This window comes from Myotis nattereri, assembly GCF_964212035.1.
Source record: "Myotis nattereri genome assembly, chromosome: 11".
Classification (NCBI taxonomy): Eukaryota; Metazoa; Chordata; class Mammalia; order Chiroptera; family Vespertilionidae; genus Myotis; species Myotis nattereri.
Genome location: NC_138086.1, coordinates 56,852,989 through 56,878,830, shown reverse-complemented (window position 1 = coordinate 56,878,830; position 25,842 = coordinate 56,852,989). Strand labels below are relative to the sequence as shown.

The following is a 25,842-nucleotide window of genomic DNA, read 5'->3' as shown; positions in this document are numbered from 1 at the left end:
AGTGTGGAGGTTCCTCAAAACATTAAAAATAGAACTACCATATGATCCAGAAATTCCACTTCTGGGTATTTACATGGAGGAAATGAAAATACTAATTCAAAAAGGTATCTGTACCCCCATGTTCATGGTAGCATTATTTACAATAGCTAAGTCATGGAAGTAACCAAAGTGTTCATCCTATCTAATAAAGACAGAATAAGCAAATTGTCCATCACTTTGCAACAAAGATGGTGGCACCCACAGCCAATAAGGAGGGAATATGCAAATTGACATGACAAAGATGGAGGCGGTGGCTCTGGCCTAGAGCAAAGGCCCAGGTCCCAGGTGCTGGAGGGAAGTCGGTGCTGGCAGCCAGGGGAAGGAAGGCCTACTCTAGCATGAATTTCTGCATTGGGCCTCTAGTTAATAGATAAATGCTTAATGAAAATTAGATACACACACACATACATATATATATATATATATATATACATATATATATATATATATAAAATGAAATATTATTCAGTCTTAAAAAAGAAGGAAATCTTGCCATTTGCAATAACATGGATGGACCCTGAGGGCATTATGTTAAGTAAGTCAGACAAAGAAAGACAAGTACTGTAGATCTCACATATGGAAGCTAAAAAAACAACCCTAAACTTAGACAGTAAACAGATTGGTGGTTGCCAGAGGTAGGGCAAAATGGGTAAAGGTGATCAAAAGGTAGAAACTTCCAGTTATAATTAAATATAAGTCATGGGAATCTATGTACAGCATGGAGACTACATAGTTAATAATAATGTGTTGTATATTTGAAAGTTGCTATGAGAGTAAATCTTAAAAAAATTCTCATAAAAAAATAACACAATTTGTAGCTACGTGTGGTGATGAATGTTAACTGGATTTATTGTGGTGTGTTCCCCCCCCCCCCAATATTCACAAATGTTAAATTATTATGATGTACACCTGAAAGTAATACAATGTTACATGTCAATTATATCTATATCTCAATTTTAAAAAGCAGAAATAAAATTAACAACTCCAAATGGAAACAAGTCAAACACTCATCCACATGTGCATGAATAAAGAAATTAGGCTTTGTTTATACATTGGAATCATGCATTATAATAGAAATGAACAAACTGCTGACTGAATGGATTCAAACACATTATGCTTAGTAGAGTGAAAGCCAGATAAAAAGCAATATATATTATATGATTCCTTTTATTTTTTTTATTTATTTATTTTTTTAAAATATATTTTATTGAGTTTTTACAGAGAGGAAGGGAGAGAGATAGAGAGTCAGAAACATCGATGAGAGAGAAACATCTACCAGCTGCCTCCTGCACACTCCCCACTGGGGACGTGCCCGCAACCCAGGTACATGCCCCTGACCGGAACCGAACCCGGGACCTTTCAGTCCGCAGGCCGACGCTCTATCCACTGAGCCAAACCGGTTTCGGCTACATGATTCCTTTTAGATTAAATTCAAGAACTAGCAAAACTAATCTACAGTGTTAAAAAAAAAAAAAAAAAAAAGGTTACTTCTGGTGGGAGTGGCATTGACTAATAAGATGCACAAATTAACTTCCTTGGTGATGAAAATGTTCTTGATCTGTTCTGGGTGGTGTGTATGTGACTATGGAATAAGTACAAATATTTTGATTTGTGCATCTCAGGTTTATCAGGTATATCGTAGTTAAAAAAAATGAAACAAGGTCATGTTGGAAAGCAGATCACCAAACAAAGAGGAAAGATGTCAGAGATAAGGCACAAACTGAAGGCAAGCGTCTGATCATGCCAGGGTTATGGGTCTTGTTAAGGATGCCAATCTTAATGCTAATGGATGGAAAGGCATTTCAAGTGGAGGCATGGCAAGATTTGCTCTCTAGTTGTTTTTTGAATAGTTTGCATGAGCTCCCTGATTGCTGTGTAGAAAATAGATTAGAAAAGAGGCAAAATGTATATGGGAATTAGTAAGGCAACTACTGTGAATTTGGATGAAAGATGAAAGTACTCTGGACTGTGTTGGCAGTAGAAGTTAAAAAAAAACACAAAACACACAATAGTTTCTCTCTCTCGGCTGCCTTTCTTCTTATTTACTAGGTAAAATCCTACATTTTCTTTCACCCTGGCTCACTTGTCCTAATTCTATGATTTGGTCCCTAGTTCTTGGCCAATGTTAGGTCTTGTTTCATTCTGCAGCTCACTCTATTAAAATGACTTGTCACTTATAGTTGATTGCTCATGTCTGATCCTGTGGTAGGAAGAATAACAGCCCCAAAAGATATCTATAACCTAATCCTGGAAGCTATGAATATGTTGCCTTGCAAGACATAACTAACTCTGTAGATGTGCTTAAGGTTAAGGACCTTGAGATGGAGAATTATTCTAAGCTAGAGGCCCAGTGCACAAAATTCATGCACGGGGGGTAGGGAGGGGTTCCCTCAGCTTGTCCTGCACCCTCTCCAATCCAGGACCCCTCAGGGGATGTCCGACTGCCAGTTTAGGCTGTAAACTGGCAGTCGGACATCCCCATCGCAATCCGGGACCGCTGGCTCCTAACCGCTCACCTGCCTACCTGCCTGATCACCCCTAACCACTCTGCCTGCCTGCCTGATCACCCCTAACCACTCTGCCTGCCTGCCTGATTGCCCCTAACCCCTCTGCCTGCTTGCCTTATCACCCCTAACTGCCTCTGCCTGCCTGTCTGATGCCCCTAACCATGCTCCCCTGCCAGCCTGATCACCCCTAACTGCTCGCCCTGCAGGCCTGATTGCCCCTAACCACTCTCCCCTGCTGGCCTGATCGCCCCTAACCGCCTCTGCCTCAGCCCTCACCACCATGGCTTTGACCTGAAAGATCTCCGGTCTATTCAGCCTAATTAGCATATTACCCTTTTATTAGTATCAATCAGCGGTTCTCAACCTGTGGGTAGCGACCCCTTTGGCAGCTGAACGACCCTTTCACAGGGGTTGACTAAGACCATCCTGCATATCAGATATTTACATTACAATTCATAACAGTAGCAACATTACAGTTATGAAGTAGCAACGAAAATAATTTTATGGTTGGGTCACAACATGAGGAACTGTATTTAAAGGGCCAGAAGGTTGAGAACCACTGGTATAGATTATCCTGGTATGTCTAATGTAATCATATGAGTCTTTAAAGGTAGAGAATCTTCCTGTTTATTTTTTTTTAAGCCAAGTTTCCTAGCTTTTCTTCTTCAGTTCGAGAGAGATGTGATGACTGCAGAAAGGTCAGAGAGATATAAAGTTGTTGGCTTTCAAGGTAGAGGAAGGCGCTCCTGAGCCAAGGAATGCAGGCAGCCTCTAGACATGAGAAAAGTCAAAGAAACAGATTCTTCCCTGCAGCTTCCAGAAAGTACCAGACCCGTCCAGCTTCTGATTTTAGCCCAAGAGATCTTTGTCAGCTTTCTGACCTTTTGCCACTTTAAGCCACTGAGTTTTAGTAACTTTTAAAGATAGCAATTGGAAACTAATACAATCCCCAAGTAAGTGAATGTTTTGAGGACTGCAAGGAAGCTTTGTGACCCTGGCTCCCAACATTTGTCTCCCACAGAGAAAAAATCAGCAAGTGTTTAAAGAATGCACAAAGCACATTTTCTTCCTCCTCATTCTGTAAGTTGGAAGATAATCCTGTGATCTGCCAGCATCCCTTTTGAATTTTCCTTCCCCCATAAAGTCAATTCCTTTTTTTATTCCAAGAGATACTTGACTGCCCCCTTCTTCCTTTGTTGTGGTTCCCCAGTCAACCCATGTTTTTGATGTGAGTACTATGGATTCTGGTTATTCAACATATTTGAAAAAGCACACTGTCAATTAGTACTATGAAAGAAAATAAAGGTAAAATACACATTCATAAACTCACAAAATTCATAAACTCATAAAATTATAAAAATGCTGATTCCCTCAGAAAACATAATAAATAGGAAGAAGAGCTTAGGTATCATCACAAAACGTTATGTTATCAATGTTATGTTTAACAATGTTTTGCCTTCTATCTTGGATTTATTCATTTAATAAGTATTTGTTTATTACCTACAATGTCTTTGGCATCATGGAAGTTCTTAAATAAGCTAACCACAGATTAGTTAATTGAAACAACTTACTGCTTAGTGATTATTTGTCCAAATCTTGTTTTTAATGACTATACTATTGATTTAACCTACAAACAGTTAAATATATAGATGCCCAGGTACAGTCACTATATCCTAGTATTATAGATCATTATGATGAATGATGTATTAAAGAAGGGAAAAGATAGAGCAAAGTGAAGACTAAGAAATATGATAGAAAACAATGATAAAAACCATCCTTTACTGAGTTCTTACTATGTGTCAGGTGTTCTGTTAAGTTCTTGGGATGTATTTTTGTCATTTCATTCTCAAAACCCTATGAAATTTTCCCTTCATTTTGAAGACAAAGAAAATAAAGCCCAGAGAGACAAGTAACTTGCCCCTGACCACACAATTATTAAGTTGGAGATTATTATTATCTAGGCCAGCTGATTGTGGAGTCACACTCTGTCCTTCCTCTGTAATTGTAAGATGATAGCTGTGAAAATACTAAGTCAGACTTCACACATGTTGCAAGACTGCCTGTTCAGCACTGAAAACAGAGATTAAACAGATGGTCCCAGGAAGAGGAGGAAAAAGATAATAAGGGACAGACTATCCTTCCTTTTCCCAGGAATTTCCAAATCTCAGCCCACCTTTCAACTAAGGATTTGTTGACATTGGATGAAAATTAAGAATAAAATTTATATTGGTATGTTTGTGTAGTTAGATAAACAAGTGCTCAAAATCATGGTATCATAGAGAAAAGTCAGAAACTTGCATACTTGTGCAATATTTTAGTGTCTAGAAGCCTTGGAGACACACTCCTAAAGGATGGAAAACAAAGTTGATTTTCTAATATATTAGACATTAGACATGAATATGTATTTTTAATAGTGGTCTGTATTTCTATATAAACCTTAAGATATAGGAAAATGGGGTTATCAATGTCCTTGGCACTACAGATAGGCCATTCAGAGTTAAAACAGATGATACTTGGGATTTTCCAGTGTATTGTTACACTTTTTTTTCATACTCTTGAATAAGATAGTTACTCAAGATACAAAATGGCCTGTCATATATTTCTCATGCTTTTATATTATATAATGATTTGAAACTATGTCATTCATGAGAGAAGTTACCTGAATTTGAAGATGAAATGATTAAATAAAGAACCAGATCAGACTGTATTAAGGAAACATAACATGATCCCTGATATAATCAATAGGTCAAATTCACATTTGAAAAACCTAACTTTCAGTTGTGTTTCCAGTAACTCAATAGTTGAACATCCTGAAGTCTTACTTGACACAGCAACCTTTTTCTTGATTTTCAGCAGATTCTGAACAGGTATCCAAGAATAAACCTCAATACTGCTTTGAGCTTTTCAAAGTAGAAGCATTTGAAACACATATGTGATCAATGCAAATTAGAATCTTTTAAAGATACAGCCTCCTGGCCAACAAAAAACTGCTAAAAACACAACTCTCTTTTAAAAACAATATGCTGTATACGACCAGACCTATCTGCTTAATATTCCTTGAACATATAACTTGGCCTACTTAATTTTTTTTCATATTTTGTTTTTGTTTTGCTTTTGCTGATCCATCAATCATTTTTCCCACTCAAGTTCTTTGCCATCTGAAAATTAGGTTTTGAAAACTGTATTTCAGTCACCCCCAGAATGAATCCCCCAAAATCAACATTTTCAAATAATGGTCCACTAATGAGTTATAAAAATGAAAGGGCTGTTTTGCTCTGTGTTGTCATCTCCACCCCCATCCCCCATCCAAGAAAAATGAACAAAAAATACTTACAATGGTTCTGAGCCAGGAGCATTTTATCCCGTATTCACTAGTGGTAAATGAGTCAGATATGAGTTGGCCAGGAAAAGAGCTGCTTTACCCAAAATCTTAGTACAAAATGAGTCATCTCACTCCAAACACCAATATATCCTCCAAAATAACTGGCAAGAATAGCCTATAAAAAGAATCTTGCCTTCACCCTTTTCCATCCATTTAACTCTCTGATTTTTCTAATTTTTCAATTTCCTGTGCACTTAGAACATTGCATTCATAACAAAGGCCCAATAATACATCCACCTTTCTATCTCATTCTGAAAGTCATCTTTCCTGTATTGAGTCGGGGGACAATTCGGATAGCATTCCCCTGAAAAGGAATAAATGCCTCATGACTTTCAAGGTTTCTCTCTGACTCTGATGAAATCCATGCATGGTTCAATAGAAATGCAAAAGCCAGTTCTAGAATAATTTTTCTTTTCCTCTGCTGAAACAGTGAGTTCAAAGCCATAGAAAATATTTCAAGCAAAACCATTTTCCTTCCCACAAGAAAAATCAATCAAAATTGATACAGTCTGTCTAAAACTGGTAAACAAATAAGAGTTGAGGCAGCAAATGTCAGTTCTGTTTCCCTGTATGTCAAAACATTCCCATTCCCATTCCCATTCTCTCTCTGCCATGAGATGGAGCTAAAAAATCACTGTGAACTGAAGCCAGGGCTGAGTCCCTCTGGATTAGTAGAAGTCAGGCACCCTGTTTACCTGGGTAAACAAGCACACGTACAGAGCTAGGTCCTGCCAAAGTGCTGAGATTTTTACATTACGTAGGGCTCATGACATATTATTTTTTCTTAAAAATTAATTTTATTTACTTATTTAATCCTCACCCAACGATATGTTTTTATTGATGAGAGAGAGAGAGAGAGAGAGAGAGAGAGAGAGAGAGAGAGAGAGAGAGAGACATGGATGTGAGAGAGAAACATGGATCGGTTGCTTCCCATATGTGCCCTAACTAGGGATTGAACCCAAAACTTAGGTATGTGTCCAGACCTGGAACTGAACCTGCAAATTTTTGGTGTATGGATGATGCTCCAATCAATTGAGCTACCCAGCCTGGGCATTGTTGTTCTTAATTATTCTAAACTCTGCAATTTAATGGGAAATTTTACTTATAATTCATTTTACCCAGGCTGGAATTTAGCTTCATTTCTCTACATTAAATGAATTCTCAAGAATTGCTATTCTCCTTTTGTATCCAACACTAACAGATGCTAGTTCCCTCAGTTTTATAGCCCTCAAATGACAGACACTAACTGGATTTGGCCTTGGGAATAATTGCAACACCTTTGGATTATGAACTTGGTTCAGTTCTTAGCTGGGAACGGCAGGGGGTTAGTTCATATTATCAAAGACATAAAATAAGTTTTCCCGTATGTTCCAGATGCCCATATGATGGTGCCTTTTAATACAATACTGTGCAACTTTTCTTTCCCTGCTGGTAATCTGTTATTTAAGTGGTTATGGTAAGAAAAAATAAAAGTGAAATCTCTTATTCAGTGTATCTCCTGCTCTTGACCAAAACAAGATGTTAAATCCATTACACTCTGAATGCTCAGTAAAATAAAGCTAAAACTGTTCAAATTTGTGCATTCTTGGGAAAATTGCCAATGTGTGTACTAGTAGCAGAATCTGTGTAATTAATGGTGATGTTATTTACAGAGGGTGTCGGATTTCATTCTCAGAAGTAATTTTCAAGTGCAAACTGTTCAAATTGAGGAATTGATTGGGGCTTTGAAGTCAGCTGTAGAAAGCACCAATATTAATGGATGGACATTTGTGGTATCTTTGGTCATAGTAGATTCAAAAGAAATTCTGCTTATAGCATTGTCTGTAGGATAGTGCGATGAACATCAAAATGCATAAACCAATAACATTTCTTAAAAGGAAAATAAGCAAATGCAATCTGTCAACCTTATTTCCCCCCCTGAAAGCTCTATTCATTCATATGAAGACTAACTGAAATCAATCCCTTCTTATCATGCTATGAAATAAAATCAGACTCAAGTCCACACCTTTCCTTTGCACACATCCCTTTCTCTTTTGGAGGCAACTTCCATCTTTATCTAATTGTTGCACCTCAATGAGTCATACATGTAAGAGCTTGTGTGTATATAGGTGATCCAACTGACTAACAATACCTCCAGCTTCTACTCTCTCTTTTTCTGTTGGTTATATCAGTAATTTCAAAAGGATGAGAGAAAGAACAGACCATCTGGAAAAACATAGATAACTAGGGATAGAAGGTAAGCCCATAAGCAGCTCTTTCCATAATAATCTGCAGGAAATTATCCAACAAGAAGTGATTTTTCTCACCGTCTATCTCATCCCTGCCATTTCTCTGTGAACTGCAACCACATGCTCCAGCTCATGTTTCCCAGGAAAAAGGAAACAAATGAATGAATTCTTGACAGCCGACAGCATGTGCTGGGGCATCTGTGGCTTTGGAGAAGACAGGTGGTGGAAGGGGCGGAGACAGGTGAAGGTAAGTCTGGAGAGGGGTTCAGGAACGTGAATGATGAGCCTGGAGGTTACTGACCTTAATGATTCCCCCATGCTGGATCCATACCTGCTATCTTCTTGAGCGAAGGGCTGTTCCACATCCACTGTCAGGGAGGCCAGGGCAGAAACGGTGTCTGTCTCCTCTTGCAACTGAGCCCCAGCCAGAGCACAGCCCCTTGGCACAGCCACCATTCTTACTGACTTCCAGTACTTGCCTAGGAAAACACGCACACATGCATCAAACTATTGGAATTTTAGCTAGAGCAGCACTAATCAGAATACTCATCTAGGTCCAACTCAGAGTAGCTGTTAAGTTAAAATTCACCATGCTATACATGGTTGTAATTTGGTATCTTAACTGTTATGATTAAGTCTTTGACTCAGTTTAAGAATGCCAAATTGTTAAGTGCTCATAGTCCCAACCTGGAGTCTCTGCCTTGCTTAGAAGGTAATAAGCGAGGAATAATCCAGGTCTAATGAACTCACTCTCAGATTGACAGCTGTCTCTGCAACTAATGAAGCAAATTCTGGGCACTGTGCCCCCTTGGAAACTCTCAAGAGACTGGGAGGCAGAAGTCTTGGGGAGAAACTGAATGAAATAGTAATGTTGAAAATTGCTACTTGAGCCATTAACTTTTTTTAATGAGGTTGGAATATTAAAGAAAAAGAAAAGCCCAGAATTGCCAGCATGAATCGAATGGCAACTTTGCCAGAACAATCAGGTTTGTTAGTCCTGGATGTTCTTTCTTTCTTAGCCCCAGGGTGTGTACTAGAACAATAATTGATTTAAAACTTTAATATATGCACTGGCTGACGTTGGAACCCCTCCATATGTCACAGGGATGTTTCTTTTTTTTTTTTTGAGGCAGGGAAGGGGAATGAGAGGAAAATAGGAGGTCATTTCACGAGAACATGCCAGTGGGATACATATGAAAGAGCAGAGTTAATGACCTTCTTGCAGCCCCTAAGCTATTTTGGGGGAAGTGTTTTGTCACCCCAAATCAAAGCAGGAGAATCGCCCTCGGTGCTAACATGATTTACCAGGTTAGAACTACCTCTGCAGCCTGACCAGTTAGGCAGAAAGTTGGCAGGCATTGTTTCCTTAGTTACAAAACACACATACACACAAAACCCCACAACAACAACAAAATAAAACAAGTTCCACCAGAGAAGAAAGGCAAATGGATGAATACTGGATCGGAAAGAAAGATAACTGGGTTCTGGACCCAGCACTACCTCATGGTGACAACGCTCTCTAGCACAACGCTCTCCAACACAGAGCAAGGGGATGGCCTCAAACCCCTTCCAGCTCTTACTAACATTTCCTGATTGACCTTTCCTCATCTTCCTGCTTCACAGAGAAATGAATGTCCTGTCAGGGGAGGAGACCCAATCTCCCCAGCTCCTGACATAGGTGTCTCCTGCTGTGATCACCTGGTCTGACCCAAGTCTGAGAATCATAAAGCTTTTAATTCGGATCACATAATCGCAGTTTTAACTATGAATGAACCCACAAACTATTTTTTGAAAGCTAAGGCTGTGACAGATGTTGAGGACACAGTGATGCTTCCCTGGCATCAAGCAACTCATGGTCAAGTTGAAACGGCGCTTTTAGTAAACCAACAATGACAATTTTGTGTAAAAAGGACCCATGTGTCCTGGAGAGGAAATAAGTAGAACATACTAGTATACTTATGATGACGGGAAGGTGAGAGAAGAAGTGCCAGAAAAAATAACACCTGACTGAGTATTGGAGAGACCATCAGAATTTAGTCAAGCTGAAAGAAACGGAGGTGGTGATGATGAGGTATCCCTGGAAAAGAAAACACTGTATACAAATGTGCAGAAACTTGAGTTTCTGTAGATTATTGGGGTACAAAATCCACTGCTAGGCATAACTGGAACATAGAAAAAGTCTGGATGTGATGACTGATAGTTCTGGGTAATTAACACACAATCTTGAATAACATGCCAATGATTTTGGACTTCACCTTGTGGGTGTGAGGGCCATTTTAAGCAGAAGATGCAGGGAATCAAGTTTAAGTTGTAACAGAACCTTCTGGAGAGATCATGGATGATAGATTAGAAGGTGAGGAGAGTGGTGGCAGGAAACCAATTTCACATCTTGGCAAAAGTCCAGGGGGAAATGATTTCTAAATTAAAAGGAAATGACATAATAGAAATGAGGAGGGACTAAAGAGACGTTTAGGAGGTAGGCAATGAACACGTACCTTGGCTTATTCTTTAATCCTCCCCTCCCACCTCTCTCACCTTTGTAAGATGACCCTGAATCGACAGTTCCATGACAAGACCCTAACTTCTCTAGGTCACTATGTGTTATAATCTTGCCCTGGTTGGAAATGCTGTGTTCTGTCTATAAGTGCATTCAGTTGTACTGAGTTTCAAAAAATATTATTATTAAACATTATTTTAGCTCATGAAGCTGGTGATGCTGGATGACATGCTTTCCTTTTTTCTCTGGAGTGACTAATATGGGGCCCATGACAAACAGGGAGCTGGTGTTTTATGGGTTAAATTATGTTATAAACATTACAGGAAAGAGAAACTGCTATTACTGAGCTCCGAATATGTGCAAGTACTGTGCTAGGTGCTTTCAGAGTTAGAATTTCATTTAATCCTCATGACTGTGTAGGCAATGTTGGATAATTTTTTTCTAAGGTTACATGGCTAGCAAGCAGAGGAGCTGAAACCCTCAATTAGGACTGCCTGATTCCAAAATGTCTCTTTCTCTGTATTCTGTGGTTGTCCATTATTTCGTCCTCCTCTATCCTCCTCTTACTACATATAAAAATAGAGAGACAGACTCAGTATATGAAATCCCAACTTAAAAATTTTACACATTGCAAAAGAATTATATATACTCTTCACAAAGGAATCACCTTTGGTAATGACAGTTACCCTTTCCTTAGATATATGACTCAGTTGATCTACCTTTTATTGGCTTAATGGCATGGGTTTATTGCACCAAATGAGACAACCATGTTGAGACTAATCTTTTTGCTGTTCCTTTCTTATAACCTAATACTATTGTAAGCACATGATTACCAGGTGTAAGTCACTGACAAAGCTCACCTAAAACTGGAGACAAATGCTTGCTCATTGAAGAGTATTAATAAGAAGTCCATCAAAGATAGAGTCCTGAACTAAAAGTCATGATTTTCAGATTGGAGAGTCCTCATGAGTCCCAGAGAAAGCATTTTGAACACTCTGGGAAACATTTTTCACAATTATAAAATGCTAGGCATGGGTGATGACAATGAAAGGTCACTTTCTGCTCTAATTCTCGATGACTATGATTCTTTTGATCTCACGTTATGAATCACTCTTGGATATTATAATAAATTTATTATGGCAGAAACTCTTACTTTTCTGTTAGCTTATGAACCCTTGAAGAGGTCAGCAAATACTTTTAGATAACATGGCACATCTAGAATAACCATTGGCTTTAATTTGCAAGTATTTTACTTTTTCTTCAAGAGGAGATCTCTTGGTTATAAGACAAAACAAACATCTTTATCCCAAAATACAATCAGGACAGAAGGTATGAACCATTAATAACAATCTCTCAGCAGAATGACTGACATGATCTTTATGTATGTGAGTAGTACAACAATTTTTAAATGGCCAAGACCTTTTTGAATAAAACATAATGTGTATAAAATATCCTGCTAAGTTAAGAATAAATATTAGAAGTTTGGCTTTTATCCAGATGTATATGAGGGTCTTGACTCAGAAATAACCCAAAACTTTAAATTCAATATGGCCTCTGGCAAAGCCTATAAAAACAAGGGAAATATTCTGCATTAGTAATGTATTTATAAACCACTATCTCTATCTGTAAAGGAGAATAATTAAAGTATGCATAGCACAGGCTGAAATATGCAGCCAATTCAAACCCCCCGATTTATAGGTTATATTTTCACACAATGGGTATAATTTTTTTTTCTTTCAGGAATGTATGCAATAAAATCATATAAGTTGACATGGGAATAATATGCCTATTAGCACATAAGAGAAATGAACCAAGGTTTATTAATAGAGTTTTCAGGAGCTACTATTCAAAAAGTAAAATATTGGTAGCCAGCCACCACTGGTTGCTCTTCTAAGGTAATAAAGCTGGCAAAGAGTTTTCCATTAAAACCAGACAGGCACACTCCCTCTTTGGTCATATCCCCTATCTTTATTCATTTTCCTTACTGTGTAATCTTCCCACTTTTCAGCACTTTTTTTTTTCTTTTGGATGATCAGCCTTCATTATTCTGCCCTTGTGTTTTGGCTGGTGAAAAGTAAACTATAGAATGAATCTAAAATAAAGGTAAAAACTAGATAATGGAATGCAGAAAGTCTAGAGAGGTGGGGGCCATAAATGGAGTGTCACAGAGTCAGATAGAAGCCATGAGAGGATGCCTTGCAGATAAAATCAGACTTCAGTATAAACCAATTTGGTTTTGGTAATGAGCACGTTGAAAACAGCATGGGTGGACATGGAGAGCATTATGCTAAGCGAAATAAGCCAGTCGGAGAAAGATAAATATCACATGATCTCACTCATCTGTGGAATATAATGAACAACATAAACTGACGAACAAAAACAGATCCAGAGACACAGAAGCATGGAACAGACCATCAAACTTCAGAGGGAAAGTAGGGGGAGGGTGGGGAGGGGGGTAAGAGAGCAACCAAAGGATGTGTATGCATGCATATAAGCACCAAATGGTCACAAATACTAAGTGGGGTGAAGGCATGTGTTGAGGGGTGGCAGTGACTGGGGAGAGGTCAATGGGGGAAAAAGGAGACATATGTAATACTATATGTAATACTTTAAACAATAAAGAATTTTAAAAAATAGGTAGTTGCTGACATATGTGTTAGAAATAACACATCTACCAAAAGTTTTCCCTTTGACACTGATATTTTTGCTTCATTTCATGACTATTTCTTATCAGCTTCACTGAGGTATAGTTTACAGTCAGTAAAAACTTACCAATTTTAAGGGCAGGTTATGATGCATGTTGACAAATGTATGCAGTCATATAACCACTACAAAAGTCAAAATATAATATTTTCTTCACCACAAAGAGTTCCTTTGGCCTTTGGAGTGAACTTCTTACTCTCCTTCTTGGCCCCTAATAATCACTGAAATTCTGCCACTGTACTTTTGCCATTTCTAGAATTTCATATAAATGGAACCACAGTCTTTAATATCTGGCTTCTTTCACTTAACATAATACTTTTGAGATTCAAAACATTTCTTATCTTTATTTTATCATCTCTATCTTTTTCCTGGTATGTAATATGATTTCCTTTCCCCTCTGGTTTCTTTTAAGATTTCATTAGGAAGTTTCTCAGTATGATTTTATTCATGTTTATTCTGCTTGAGATTCATAGAGTTTCACAGATCCGTGGAGTTGTAGTTTTCCATCAAATTTATAAAACCCTTTTCTATTATTTCTTCAAATATTCCCCAACTACCACCTTTTCTGGGACTCTGTACATATGTTTTACTGATTGATGTTGTCCAATATATTGCTGATATACTATATATAGTTTCTGTTACTTCTTCAATGTCACTTTCTTTTTTGATTTGATTTTGGTGGGTTTTGTCTTGTATGTATAATATGCCAGTAGTCCTTCCAGAGTATAAAATTTTATTTTAAATATTGTGTTTTTCTTTTCTAAAACTTGCATTTCCTTGGTTTTTATGTTTTTAATCTCTCTGCATTATATGTGCTCTCTCCGCTTCACAGTAGAACTATTTAATATTTTTGTCTGCTAATTCCATCATACCTTGCATTTCTGGGTCAGTTTCTGTTCATTGATTTCTCTTATTGTCACAGGTCATATTTTCCTACTTTATGTCATGGCTGGTAATTTTCAACTGGATTCTTGACATTGGCAATTGGAACATTTTTGGTTGTTGAATTTTGTAGTGTTCTTTGGAATTGTTGGCCTTGTAAATTACATGCCATTAGTATGGTCCTTTTGAGGCTTGCTTGTACTCAGTGAGAGTGCATCAGAGCAGGCTGTGGCACAGGCTGACTTATCCCTACAACGAAGATGAAGCCATTGTGATGTCTCTACATGATGCCTTGTGCATTACAAGGTCTCTCCACTCTGGCTAGCAAGAATACAAACTAGTTCCAATTCTGTGTAAATACCTTGGATTGTTTAATTTACTGTTTTCCATTGGTTAGTTCCTTGTGGTGTTTCACCTCATGCATGTAAAGATAAGTAAGACAAAGGTTTAAGAAACACCTGTGCAGATGCATGGAGCTCTTTCTAGCAACTTCATCTCAAATATTCTACCTCACAAATTCTAGATATTTCAATCTCCCCAAATTCTGATCACTTTATCTTCAACTCAGAAAAACCATTGGACTCTATGAGGATTCTCCTCTATGATGCAGCCTGGGAATTGCCTCTCATTAGTACACTCTGGCAATTATAGGACTCATTTTGTTTATTTCTCTTTCCCTGTTTGTTTCCCCTGAGGATCACAGGCTTTCACTGCCTGTTGCCCAGTGTCCAAAGACAAGGTTCCATATATATGTTTTTCTGCTTTTCTTTTATTTCTGATCAAAGAGTAATTCCTATAGAATGTAGTTAACTCCATTCTATAGTGGGGTAAGAGGTCCACTTATTGAATATTTTGATTATTTCTAACTAATTAGAAAAAAAAGTAATAAAAATCCAGAAAACTCATTTATAAAGTAGTTAAATATTACTATAGTTGATAATGGGCAACAAAGAGAGAAATTTTATACTGTCGGGTTGAGCTGTTTTATTTTCTTTGCCATTAATAACAGCTGTATTTAAAAAGCATTGTATTTCAGTTAACTGCATTTCACCCTAACTGTGCTTATATAGAGGTATTTAAAGTTTTGAGAATAGCTTTAATTTTCATTAGGATAACAAGCCTTTTGCTTTTTTAAAGGAATTTAAAAATAAAATGTTATTAAATTTATAATTTTTATTAAGTCACACAATTTATTAATTTTGTACAATCCATAGCTAATGCCAAACATATTTTTATGTTTAAATTTAAACAGTTTCAAATTTAAATTTGAAACTCCCTAAAGTTTAAATTTGCATATTAATACAAAGTCAAATGATTTCATTGTCAGTTTTAGATTTTCACTGTAATTTACAACAGTCTTCACAATAATGCTCTATGTTTTATTTTTGGCAGGTTTATTTCCAAAGTTTCACTTTGATTCCATGAATGTTACAAAAACCATTAGAATTAATTGGTGATTCTAATTGAAATATCTGAAAACACTATTATCATTTAAGCAGAAGATTCTTCTGGTGGAGTTAACAAATAACAACTATTACCTCACTTTGGAGCTTGGGAAAAAACAAACAGACTTGGAAGTAAAAATTCATTTAAAAATTTGGGTTTCATCGTGTGATACTTAAATGCACTTTCCGCAATTGCACTTGTTAAACTTTCTCCTTTGGACTTAGTTTCTATATTTGTTTTGAATAATTAATAAATTTTAAAGTACTGTAGATATTGCCACTAATTCAGCAGCATGTATCTTCATTGTTCCTGTCACTCATATAACTATGTCCCTGTGATGAATGATGAATATTGAGAAATATTTTGTGCAAGTTATATGTTAATTACCAATATATCTTGGGAAATAGCAATTGAGCACTAAATTTTTTAACATGCACAGTCATTATGCGCACATTTCCACCTATAGTGTTGATGGCAAAATTTAAGAAAAAGGTAACTAACCATAAAATAGTTGCAGAATTATAATGTAAAGTTGTCAAAACTTCTATAGAAAAAAATTCAGAGAATAGACACTGCATTCAGGATTGCTCCCCCTATTCCTTGAACATATTTTATCCACACCTAACCTCGGATTCTATGTTCCCCAGGACCCCACCTTCTGGCAGTCTGGTGGCTTCACGCATGCCACAGCTGTGGCTACAGCACACCTGTCTGGTGCACCAGGTGGCAGCAATGTTGAATATTTCTCCCTCCACTGCTCAGACCAGAAATGTAGGTGTCCTTTACAACTGGAGTCTTGGTTGATATCTGTTATTTCAACATTCTACCCAGCTACCACTTGTTTCAGATTTTTCATTTTTCAGAAACCAAATTGGTCTCACACCCTGGTTTTGCGAATAAAGTTTCACTGAAACACAACTATACTTCCTTGCTACAGTGAAACAGTTACGCAGCTGAAACACAACTACACACACACACACACACACACACACACACTGAGTGGCCAGATTATTATGACCACCCCATCAGTGAAATAGTTTTGCAAATAATAATAATAATAATAATAATAAATAAAACCTTGAGAGTATTTGCTTAGGAAGTTTTCAATATTCAGTATTTTTGGAAGTGTCAATGAAGTACTGATGGGGTGGTCATAATAATCTGGCCACTCAGTGTGTGTATGTGCATATATATATATATATATATATATATATGTATATATATATATATATACATATATATATATATATATATATATATTTACTATCTAACATTGTACCGCACAACATTGTTCACCTCCAGACTTGTATGCCTTATTTAGTAAAAGATCACCCAGGCATCAATTTAGAGAATAAACTAGAGAAAGCTAGAGTGGATGTGGGTAGACTACTTTGTAGGATATAGAAATGGCCCAAGAGAAGTAGATGGAAGCCTGATTGGAGAGAGTGGTCATGGAAACAGAAATATGTGGATGGATGAATGAAATGTTTAAAGAGTAAAAAAGCAAACAAACAAAGAAAAAAACCCAGAATGGGGTAATGGACTCTATGTAGATAGCAATGGAAAGAACAACATGAAGGGTAATTACTATGTTCCTGTCTAACAAAACTGGAAAGATGGGATGCCCTCTACTTGAATCAAGAAACCTGGAAGAGGTTTGGGGAAAAAATAATGCCAATGGCTTTGGACATGTTGACTAGATGTGCCTTTGTGATATGAAGGCAAAGATGCTGAGCTAGAAGTTCAATAAACATCTGGAATTCAGGTTTTTGGAGTTATCATGTTAAGATAACTATAAAGCTATGTTCTGGGTCAAAACAACAATAAATAAAATGATAAGAATCAGTTATTGAGTGCCTATGATAGTGAATTTTACATGTAATTTCATATAATTTCAAAACTCTCTTGTGAGATAGATTCTATCATTTTCCTTATGTTTCAGATGAGAAAACTGGAGAGGGTTGAACTAAATTATTCATATTGCATACTTAGAAAAAGAATATATAGTGTGAAAAGGATTTAGTGGAGATTCTGCATTTAATGTTGCAGCTATAGGAGAGGTTAGGAGGGGCTCTAACAGCCCATTTGTCAGATTGGCTAAACCATGGACTGAAAGGTGGCCCACAGTGAGTGATTTAGATATGGCAGACCTGCCTTAGTTTAATAAAGAAGAGAGTAAATTTTTTTAAAATATATTTTATTGATTTTTTGCAGAGAGGAAGGGAGAGGGATAGAGAGGTAGAAACATCAATGAGAGAGAAACATTGATCAGCTGCCTCCTGCATACCTCCTACTGGGGATGTGACTGCAACCAAGGTACATGCCCTTGACTAGAATCGAACTCGGGACCCTTCAGTCTGCAGGCTGATGCTCTATCCCCTGAGCCAAACAGGTTAGGGTGAGAGTAAAATTTTTATTAAAATTAATGAGCAAAAGTTTGAGGTGAAACGGGACATTTGCATAATCTCAAGATATTTTCCCAAAATATTTATTAATTCCAAAGGGAAACATTGTAATATAACACTGAGATCTCTTTAATCAATTGGTCAATGTTAACCTCCCAATAATAAGATATGCTGACATTATGTACCATAGATCTGATGCACTAAGGGGACTGCCTCACTGCTGTGGCAATCTTATAAAAGATATACTCATGAAGGAATACCAGAGAAACTCAAGCTAAGAAACAAGCTTCAAAATAACTGAGCAGCGTTTTCCAGAAGAGTCAAAGTCAGAAAAGGCACAGAAACACTGAGGAACTATCACAGATGGGAAAAGACTGGGATATGACAACTAAATGCAATGTGTCGGTTATAGACTGAATTATGGAACAGAATAAGGGAATCAGTGAAACACTGGTGGAATCCAAAGGAAGTCTGCAGTTTAGTTAACAGGATTGTATTGCTGTTAATTTCCATAATTGTGTTATAGTTATACAAGATGCCAGCATTAGGGGAAGCCGGGTGAAGGTTACACAAAACCCTGTATTCTCTTTGCAACTTTTCTCTAAATCTAAAATAATTTCAAAATAAAAATTTAATAAAACAACTTTTTAGCCCTGGCAGGTATTCTCAATGGTTAGAGTGTCAGCTCCCACACTGAAGGGTTGTGGGTTCCATTCCCGGTCACGGGCATGTACCTGGGTTGTAGGTTCGATCCCCAGCCCTGGTTAAGGCACATGCTGGAGTCAACCAATAGATGTCTCGCCCTCTCATCAATGTTTTCTCTCTTCCCTCTCCTTTCCACTCTCTCTAAAATAAATAAATAAATAAACTAATAAATAAGTAAAAAAACCTTTTTAATCTGGCAGCAGAAAAGATGCTGGTAACCATAATGAGATCACAACCAGACTATAGTGGTTCTGACAGGGATTTGGAGAGAATGGAGATAATTAGATAGAAATCTTTTTCAAGAATTTGATCCTAAACTATTGAAGAGCAATAGGATGATAAACTGAAGGAGGGAAGTTGCTAGGGTTTGTTTTAAGATGGGAGAGATTTGGGGGTCTTTTAATGTTGATGGGAGTGAACAGCTCAAAGAAAACAGTTTGATAGCTATACTTGACGTAAGGTGTGCTGCTGAGATTAAGGGGGTGGGGGGAGGTGAGCCTGATGGAGGTTTGAGGAGAGTGAAGTTTGAAAGAGTAGTTTGAGAGAGGCAAGGTGAATTGACCCTAGGAACACAGAAGGATTACAATGGGCCTATCTGAGTTTGGTGATCATAGATTTATAGGAGGCCAAACTACCATGATTCATGACAATCTTGAACAGACCAGTTTATGTAGGCTCAGTGTTGGAGAAAGCTCTTTGTAGAATATATTCAGGATTGAGATTTTATTGGGAAAGTAGAAGGGAAAAGTTGTGAAGGCACACTGAAAGGTGGAATGATAAACCAATTTAACTGTTAGTTGTTAAGTAGGACATAGTTAAAAGTAAAAAAAAAAGGGATAATGAATTAGAAGAAATGATCAATAGGGTGTGTGTAGGAGGCAGCTGATCAATGATTCTCTCTCATCACTGATATTTCTATCTCTCTCCTTTTTCCTTCCTCTCTCTGAAATGAATAAAAATATATTTTCAATAAATGATCAAATAAATGAAATAACATACAAAACCTTAGGTGTTAGGGTAATGATTCGATGGCATATGGGTCTGATGTATCCCTCACTGGCAGAGATATGCCTGCCTTATCTTAGGATTCCATTTTTCAGGTTTGCTAAGACAGTAACAGAAGGTCATCTTCTCTCCAGGTTCCCAAAATTTCCTTTTTCATTCTTTTTCCCTATGAGTGCATATCTTAAAAACAAAACAAAACAAAACAAAACACCTCTTTATTATTGTTTTCTTGGAGTTTCATGGAAGAGTGAAAGTAAATGAGTGTTTTTAATCTCTTATCATTATTTAAAAATAGTGCCCTTCCTCCGCTTTAAGCCCACAAATAAAGCTTATTATTTTCGCCAAAACCGGTTTGGCTCAGTGGATGGAGCGTCGGCCTCCGGACTGAAGGGTCCCAGGTTCGATTCCGGTCAAGGGCATGTACCTGGGTTGCGGGCACATCCCCAGTAGGAGATGTGCTGGAGGCAGCTGATCGATGTTTCTCTCTCATCGATGTTTCTAGCTCTCTATCTCTCTCCCTTCCTCTCTGTAAAAAATCAATAAAATATATTTAAAAAAAAAAAAGCTTATTATTTTCTTATTTCTCCTTTCTGTTGACTTTTCCTAGTGGGGTGTGTGTGTGTGTGTGTATTTGACCTGATTCATTTACTTAAATACGTATGTATTTATTTATTTGAGCTCATACCATTTTGAGCTTGATCTCTGTGTATACTGAGGGTCTAAATTAGGGATACTTCCTCTAGAAAGGAATTGCATTTGCTTCCTCCAGAATCTAGGAGTAGACTGCTTTATTCATCTTTAGAACCCATAAACTCACATCCCCAACTTTCTGGTGCATTTACAACTTTGATATCATCATTTGTCCCAGGCATACTCTGCTTTTTAAAAAAATATTTTTTTATTGATTTCAGAGAGGAATACAGAGGGAGAGAGATAGAAACATCAATGATGAGAGAGAATCATTGATCTGCTTCCTGACCAGGAATTGAACCGTGACCTCCTGGTTCATAGGTTGACACTCAACCATGCCGATTGGGCAGTATACTCTGCTTTTTTATGTTAGCTACTGCTTACCTCCCCCTAATACAGCTGATGTTTTCTTTTTTTTCTCCCATTTTCTTATATTCTAGCAAGCCCAATAATGTATTAAAATAGTCTGTTTTAATGTATGCAGAAATCAATTATGTTTTAGAAATGGTCTATTCTGGGATACTTGGGAATACGAAGTTGGGTGGAACTATGTTCTTAAAAGTGAAGTGAGGTAGGAACAGAAAAGTTACATTCTTTAGTAGAAAGAAAGTGAGCTCTGACAGCACAGCCTGAGCAGGGTTCAGATCTTAGTTTTACCGCTTACTAGCTGAAAGACCTTCAACAAAAGACCCAAATCTATTATCTGCCAATGTATTCATGAACAGATGAGGAAACTAATTATGCATAAGTTGCATGAGGATTACAAATTATAGACATAGCCTAGCAAATGATCTTCCCCCAAACTTGACCCTCTAACATGCCCTATCTCAGTGAATGGTATCACATGTGTGTGAAGCTCATATGCGTGCTCAGTATGTAATCACAAAGCATTCTTGAAGAGTTTTCAGTCCTAGAAACACGCTTAGTTTTATTTAGTCTCTGGTTTGATTAGTTTTGCCTTAGTAGAAACATGAGTGAAAGAAAGTTCATAATTACAGATGCAGTTGGAATAATAAAAAAAAAGAATCCAGACAAGTTAAGCCTCTAAGCAGATTGCAGATTTCCCTTTTTTATTCGGGTACATTCTAGTATTAGGGCTCCACCAAACAATAATCAGAGTTTCAACATTTCAAGAGTATGGTTAATTAGAAGCTCAAAACCAACTTTTGAAAAGCCATGTGTACAAGTTTGACCTGGCTCTGATACAAGAAGGGTTGGCGGGGTTAATAGTGGGAAAATGTCTAACACTGCTTTTCTTCAATGAAGGTCTGCCTGGCCCAGGGCTGCAACGTCAAGGCCTCTGTCTAAAGCCAAAGAATCCATGACAAATAGCAGCTCACACCTGACAACAGTCAGGGTTTTAAACTCAACAGGGCAGGGATTTGAAGTTCTGCCAATCCTTGCATTTTTTTGTGATTAGATGTATTTTGCAAGTTTATAAGGAGCTCCAAAGTGGATCCATAACTCCATGGCTCCTTGTAATTTGGTACTGCCCTTCTAAAATGGGCTGTGGCTAACCCTCAATTAACCAGAACTTTCCAAACTCCAAATCTTCATTAAAATTGATGTTTTAAAATAAACACACCACTTTTGGAAGAAATGGGGGGAAAGTGTACACAGTAATTGCAAAAGGAACACATTAATTTGCAAAATATTATAACATAACTAGAGGCCCGGTGCATGAAATTCGTGTACATGGGGGGAGGGGTCCCTCAGCCCGACCTGCGCCCTCTTGCAGTCCAGGAGCCCTCAGGGAATGTCCAACTGACAGCTTAAGTCACTTGTTAACTGCTTAAGTTAGGGGGGAGTTAATGAGTGTAGATGTGCCTCAGTTTACTTGGCTGCAAATGAGAAAAAAACAATATCTATCCCACAGAGTTGCTGAGAAAATTAAGTAAGTTCATTTTATATTAACAAACGTGCTTACATTGAAAGCATTCAATACTTGCGATTTTATTATTTGCTAACAGCTTACAGGGTTTGCATCATGTAAATCATTTCATCCAGTGTCCCTCCACAACTTCACTGCAGTGAACAACTGAGGTTTAGGATGATGTCCCCTCCCCACCCCGAACTTTTAAGCCTTTCAACCAAAAGGGTTTCCTTTTCTTAAGTCTAACAACCCCTTCACTTTCCTCCCTCCACTGTTCTCTCTCCCAGCAGGTGACCCCACCATCTACTCAGTTGTCCAAGCCCTAGAAATCATTCATGATTTCCACGCCAATTAATTACCGTACCTTGCCATTTCTACTCTTAATTAAACTGCTCACATCTGACAATAAGCCCTGCTGCATCCCCTGTCCTGACTGCAGGCACAGAAATTGTTAGAAATTCAAGTTTCATCATGTTCTTCACTGTTTGACATGGAACCTCAAATCCTTATGCGCTAAAAGCCCGCTTCCTACATTGTGGGTGTATTTGCTCTTCCATGGATCTCAACAGAAAGGAGAGGGGATTGGAAAAGGGACTACAAAAAGATAGAAAACAAAAATGAAAGAGGAAGGGACAAAAAGGGAGAGGAAACATTGAGTGTGGATTAGCCTTTGGGTGTGGAGTCAAGAAGCTAGTAAAGTTTGTGAGATGATTTATGCAGCACATGTTGCAATCTGGGGAACAGCCCTTTGAACTGTGTGCATAGCCCCATGAGGTCAAAATATTGGACAATTTCCCCACAACAAGAGATGTATACAAATTCCTTTCAGCCTAGAAACAATCTGGATGCTCTCCTGGATTGTCTGATGTAAATGCTCCTTCTCCCTGGGAAGGGGGTAGGTAGGCAGCATTATAGAAATGGGAGGAGATGGCTAAGGGTGGCATTTCACATAAAAAGACAGTTGTTATCTTTAGAGCAAGTCTTATCTCACTTTCATAGCTTCCTCCCCCCCTCCTCGCTTAATTGCCATCTAGATATCTTCATCACCAAGAGAATTGGATAGCACCTACTCTGATTAGCCACTCTAAAATATCATCAGTACTGTTTGTATTTTATTTTTCTGGCTAGTTATCTCTCACTGAAAAGAGAGTAGAAATGGAATCAACAATATTTACATTTATTTGATCTTTTCTAGCAACAGTTGTTACTTCTAAGGATAGTTTCAGAACAGCAGATATTATAATATTACAATAATGGGAGGCGGAGGACAAGGAAGAAAATGAGAAAAGGAAGGAAGTGGGGGAGAAGTAAGAGGAGAAAGAGAAAAATAATTTCAACAAGAAGAAGGAGGAAGAAGTCATTCCTCAATAACACATATGTAAAACATAAATTCCACATAGTTCTGAAAAGGAGTAGGTATCATAATTACTTCTGATGTCCCAGAGAAAATATGATCTTATTTTTATTTCTTTAGGATGCATGAAAGGGTATGCTCTGCACAGTGTAGGTGCCTGAATCATGTGAATAACTGACTACCTTATAGTCAATTACATAGTCACATGGTATATTCTCCTGCAATGAGACAATCATATGACTTTTCCTACTGGTTTCAGAAGTTGGATAAATTCAGAGGACATAAATTCACCTCTCATTGCCCTAAATAATACTGTATGTATGTGTTTAAAGAAATGAGAGGCAATTAGCATAATGATAAATTTCACATACAGGTGACATCAAGTTTGTTCCTCAATTTATGCAGAAGTCTGACATGAACATGCAATGACATTGTAAATACTGTCCCTTTCCCATTCTGGCCTGGGTCACTATTTTGTTATGGCTAGCATAAATAGGAATTCTAAGAAGACCCAACCCACTAAACAAGGGAAGAATCCCTAGAGTGGGAAAAAGATAAAAGTGGAATGAAGGGGGGACATTCCTACTGTTCTTTCATAATTCTGTTTCTTATTTGCCATTTTTTTTTGCCACAGTAACACCAACTTAGAAAAGCAGTATAGTAATATGCCACGTCATTCCTCTTGTAAGTCCTCAGAAAAGGTAAGTGGCTTGCTCATTGTCATAGGGTTGATGAGAGGAGGAGAGGATTATATTAGAATTCATATAATTTTAAAATCCTCTACACTTGTGCTTTTCCACTTATCAGCTGCAAACCACTGGAGGGTTGCAGTAAAACCTTAAAAGAATCCTCATATCCTTACATACATATATTTTCTTGATCCACAAATCAAAGGATACTGTGATTATCACTATTCTCACACAGAAGTTTACAAAAATTGGTTGACACTTAACAGGAGTACTCTTCTTACTAAAAACTTAAATAGATAAAGGGAAACCATGGCTCTGCACTTGTGGTTTTCATATTCTGGGGCTTCACAGATGAATATCATTCCTTATATGTTTATAGGACTTAAAATTATAGTATTGCAAACTAAGTTAGTTTAGTTTTATAGAAAACTTACTTCATGGTTCTTCACCTCTAAAATTCGTGAACATGTTATCATGGACCAACACTGGTGTGAAAAATGGAATTTGGGAACCCTGCTTCTCACCATGGCATGTCAAAAAAGGAAGAGTTGAATGGATTCTGTATTTTGTTAGAATGGGTTTCAGGAATGGAAACATATACATCAGGGGCCTTTATCCTACTCTAGGTTGACTCATCCATGGCATCACTGCTAGTGGTGACAGCCAGCCAGCCAACTACTAGATTCAGCTTGGAGAACTGTTACCTCCATGCTTAGCCATGGAAATAGTACCTCACAAATAATTCATGTTCTTCCTAACTTAGAAACTTTGTGAAGGAAAGAGAAGAAATGGGCTTTCAGGAATTTTGCCTGCTCTTTTAAATCCTCCCATTCTGCATGGGCTAGCCCGGGAATATAATTACCTTAGGTTAGTTAAAATACTAGTCTGGGCTTTAGTGGAAAAAATGTGGCAAACATTGACAGACTGACTGATTCATTAATTCATTTTGCAGAGCACCTACTATGTGCCAGGCACCATGCAAAGGATATGACAATTAAAAACAAAGAGTCTTGAAACTAGTACAAAATCATAGTGAGTGTGAACTGTTTCTTTTTTTTTTTTAATTTAAAGATTAAAAACAATAAACAAAGAATCTCTGCCATGGAAACACACAGGAACTGTACCTAATGTAGAATAGAGATGAAGGGGGATTCAGGGAGGGCTTCCCAAAAGGGATAAAAATCTGAGTTAAATCTTGAAATAGGAATAAGGCGGAAGACTTTGTCATCTCAACTATGGTTGGTGTTTGCATACACCTATCATCTTGAGATGGAACCAGACACTCACCTGTTGGTTGGGGTCTCTGCCTGTCAGGAGAAATGTTTGCCTTGTTGTTTGTGTTTTGTAAGACCTTTTCTTCTCGGCAAACCGAGTAACATAAACAAGGACAGGACAACAGTGATAATCCTGCTGCAAAATACTCACATACGTGTGGCC

General features: G+C 37.6%; 1 protein-coding gene across 4 annotated transcripts in view; it reads right to left on the bottom strand.

Annotated features, from left to right (window-relative positions):
• Window positions 1-25,842, bottom strand: part of HDAC9 (histone deacetylase 9) — an 847,690-nt gene that overhangs the window by 15,562 nt on the left and 806,286 nt on the right. For all 4 annotated transcript variants that reach the window (XM_081102525.1, XM_081102526.1, XM_081102528.1 and 1 more), the window contains one exon: window positions 8,488-8,635. In XM_081102525.1, coding sequence (XP_080958651.1) covers window positions 8,488-8,635 — 148 coding nt within the window. The remainder of the gene's footprint in view (window positions 1-8,487; window positions 8,636-25,842) is intronic.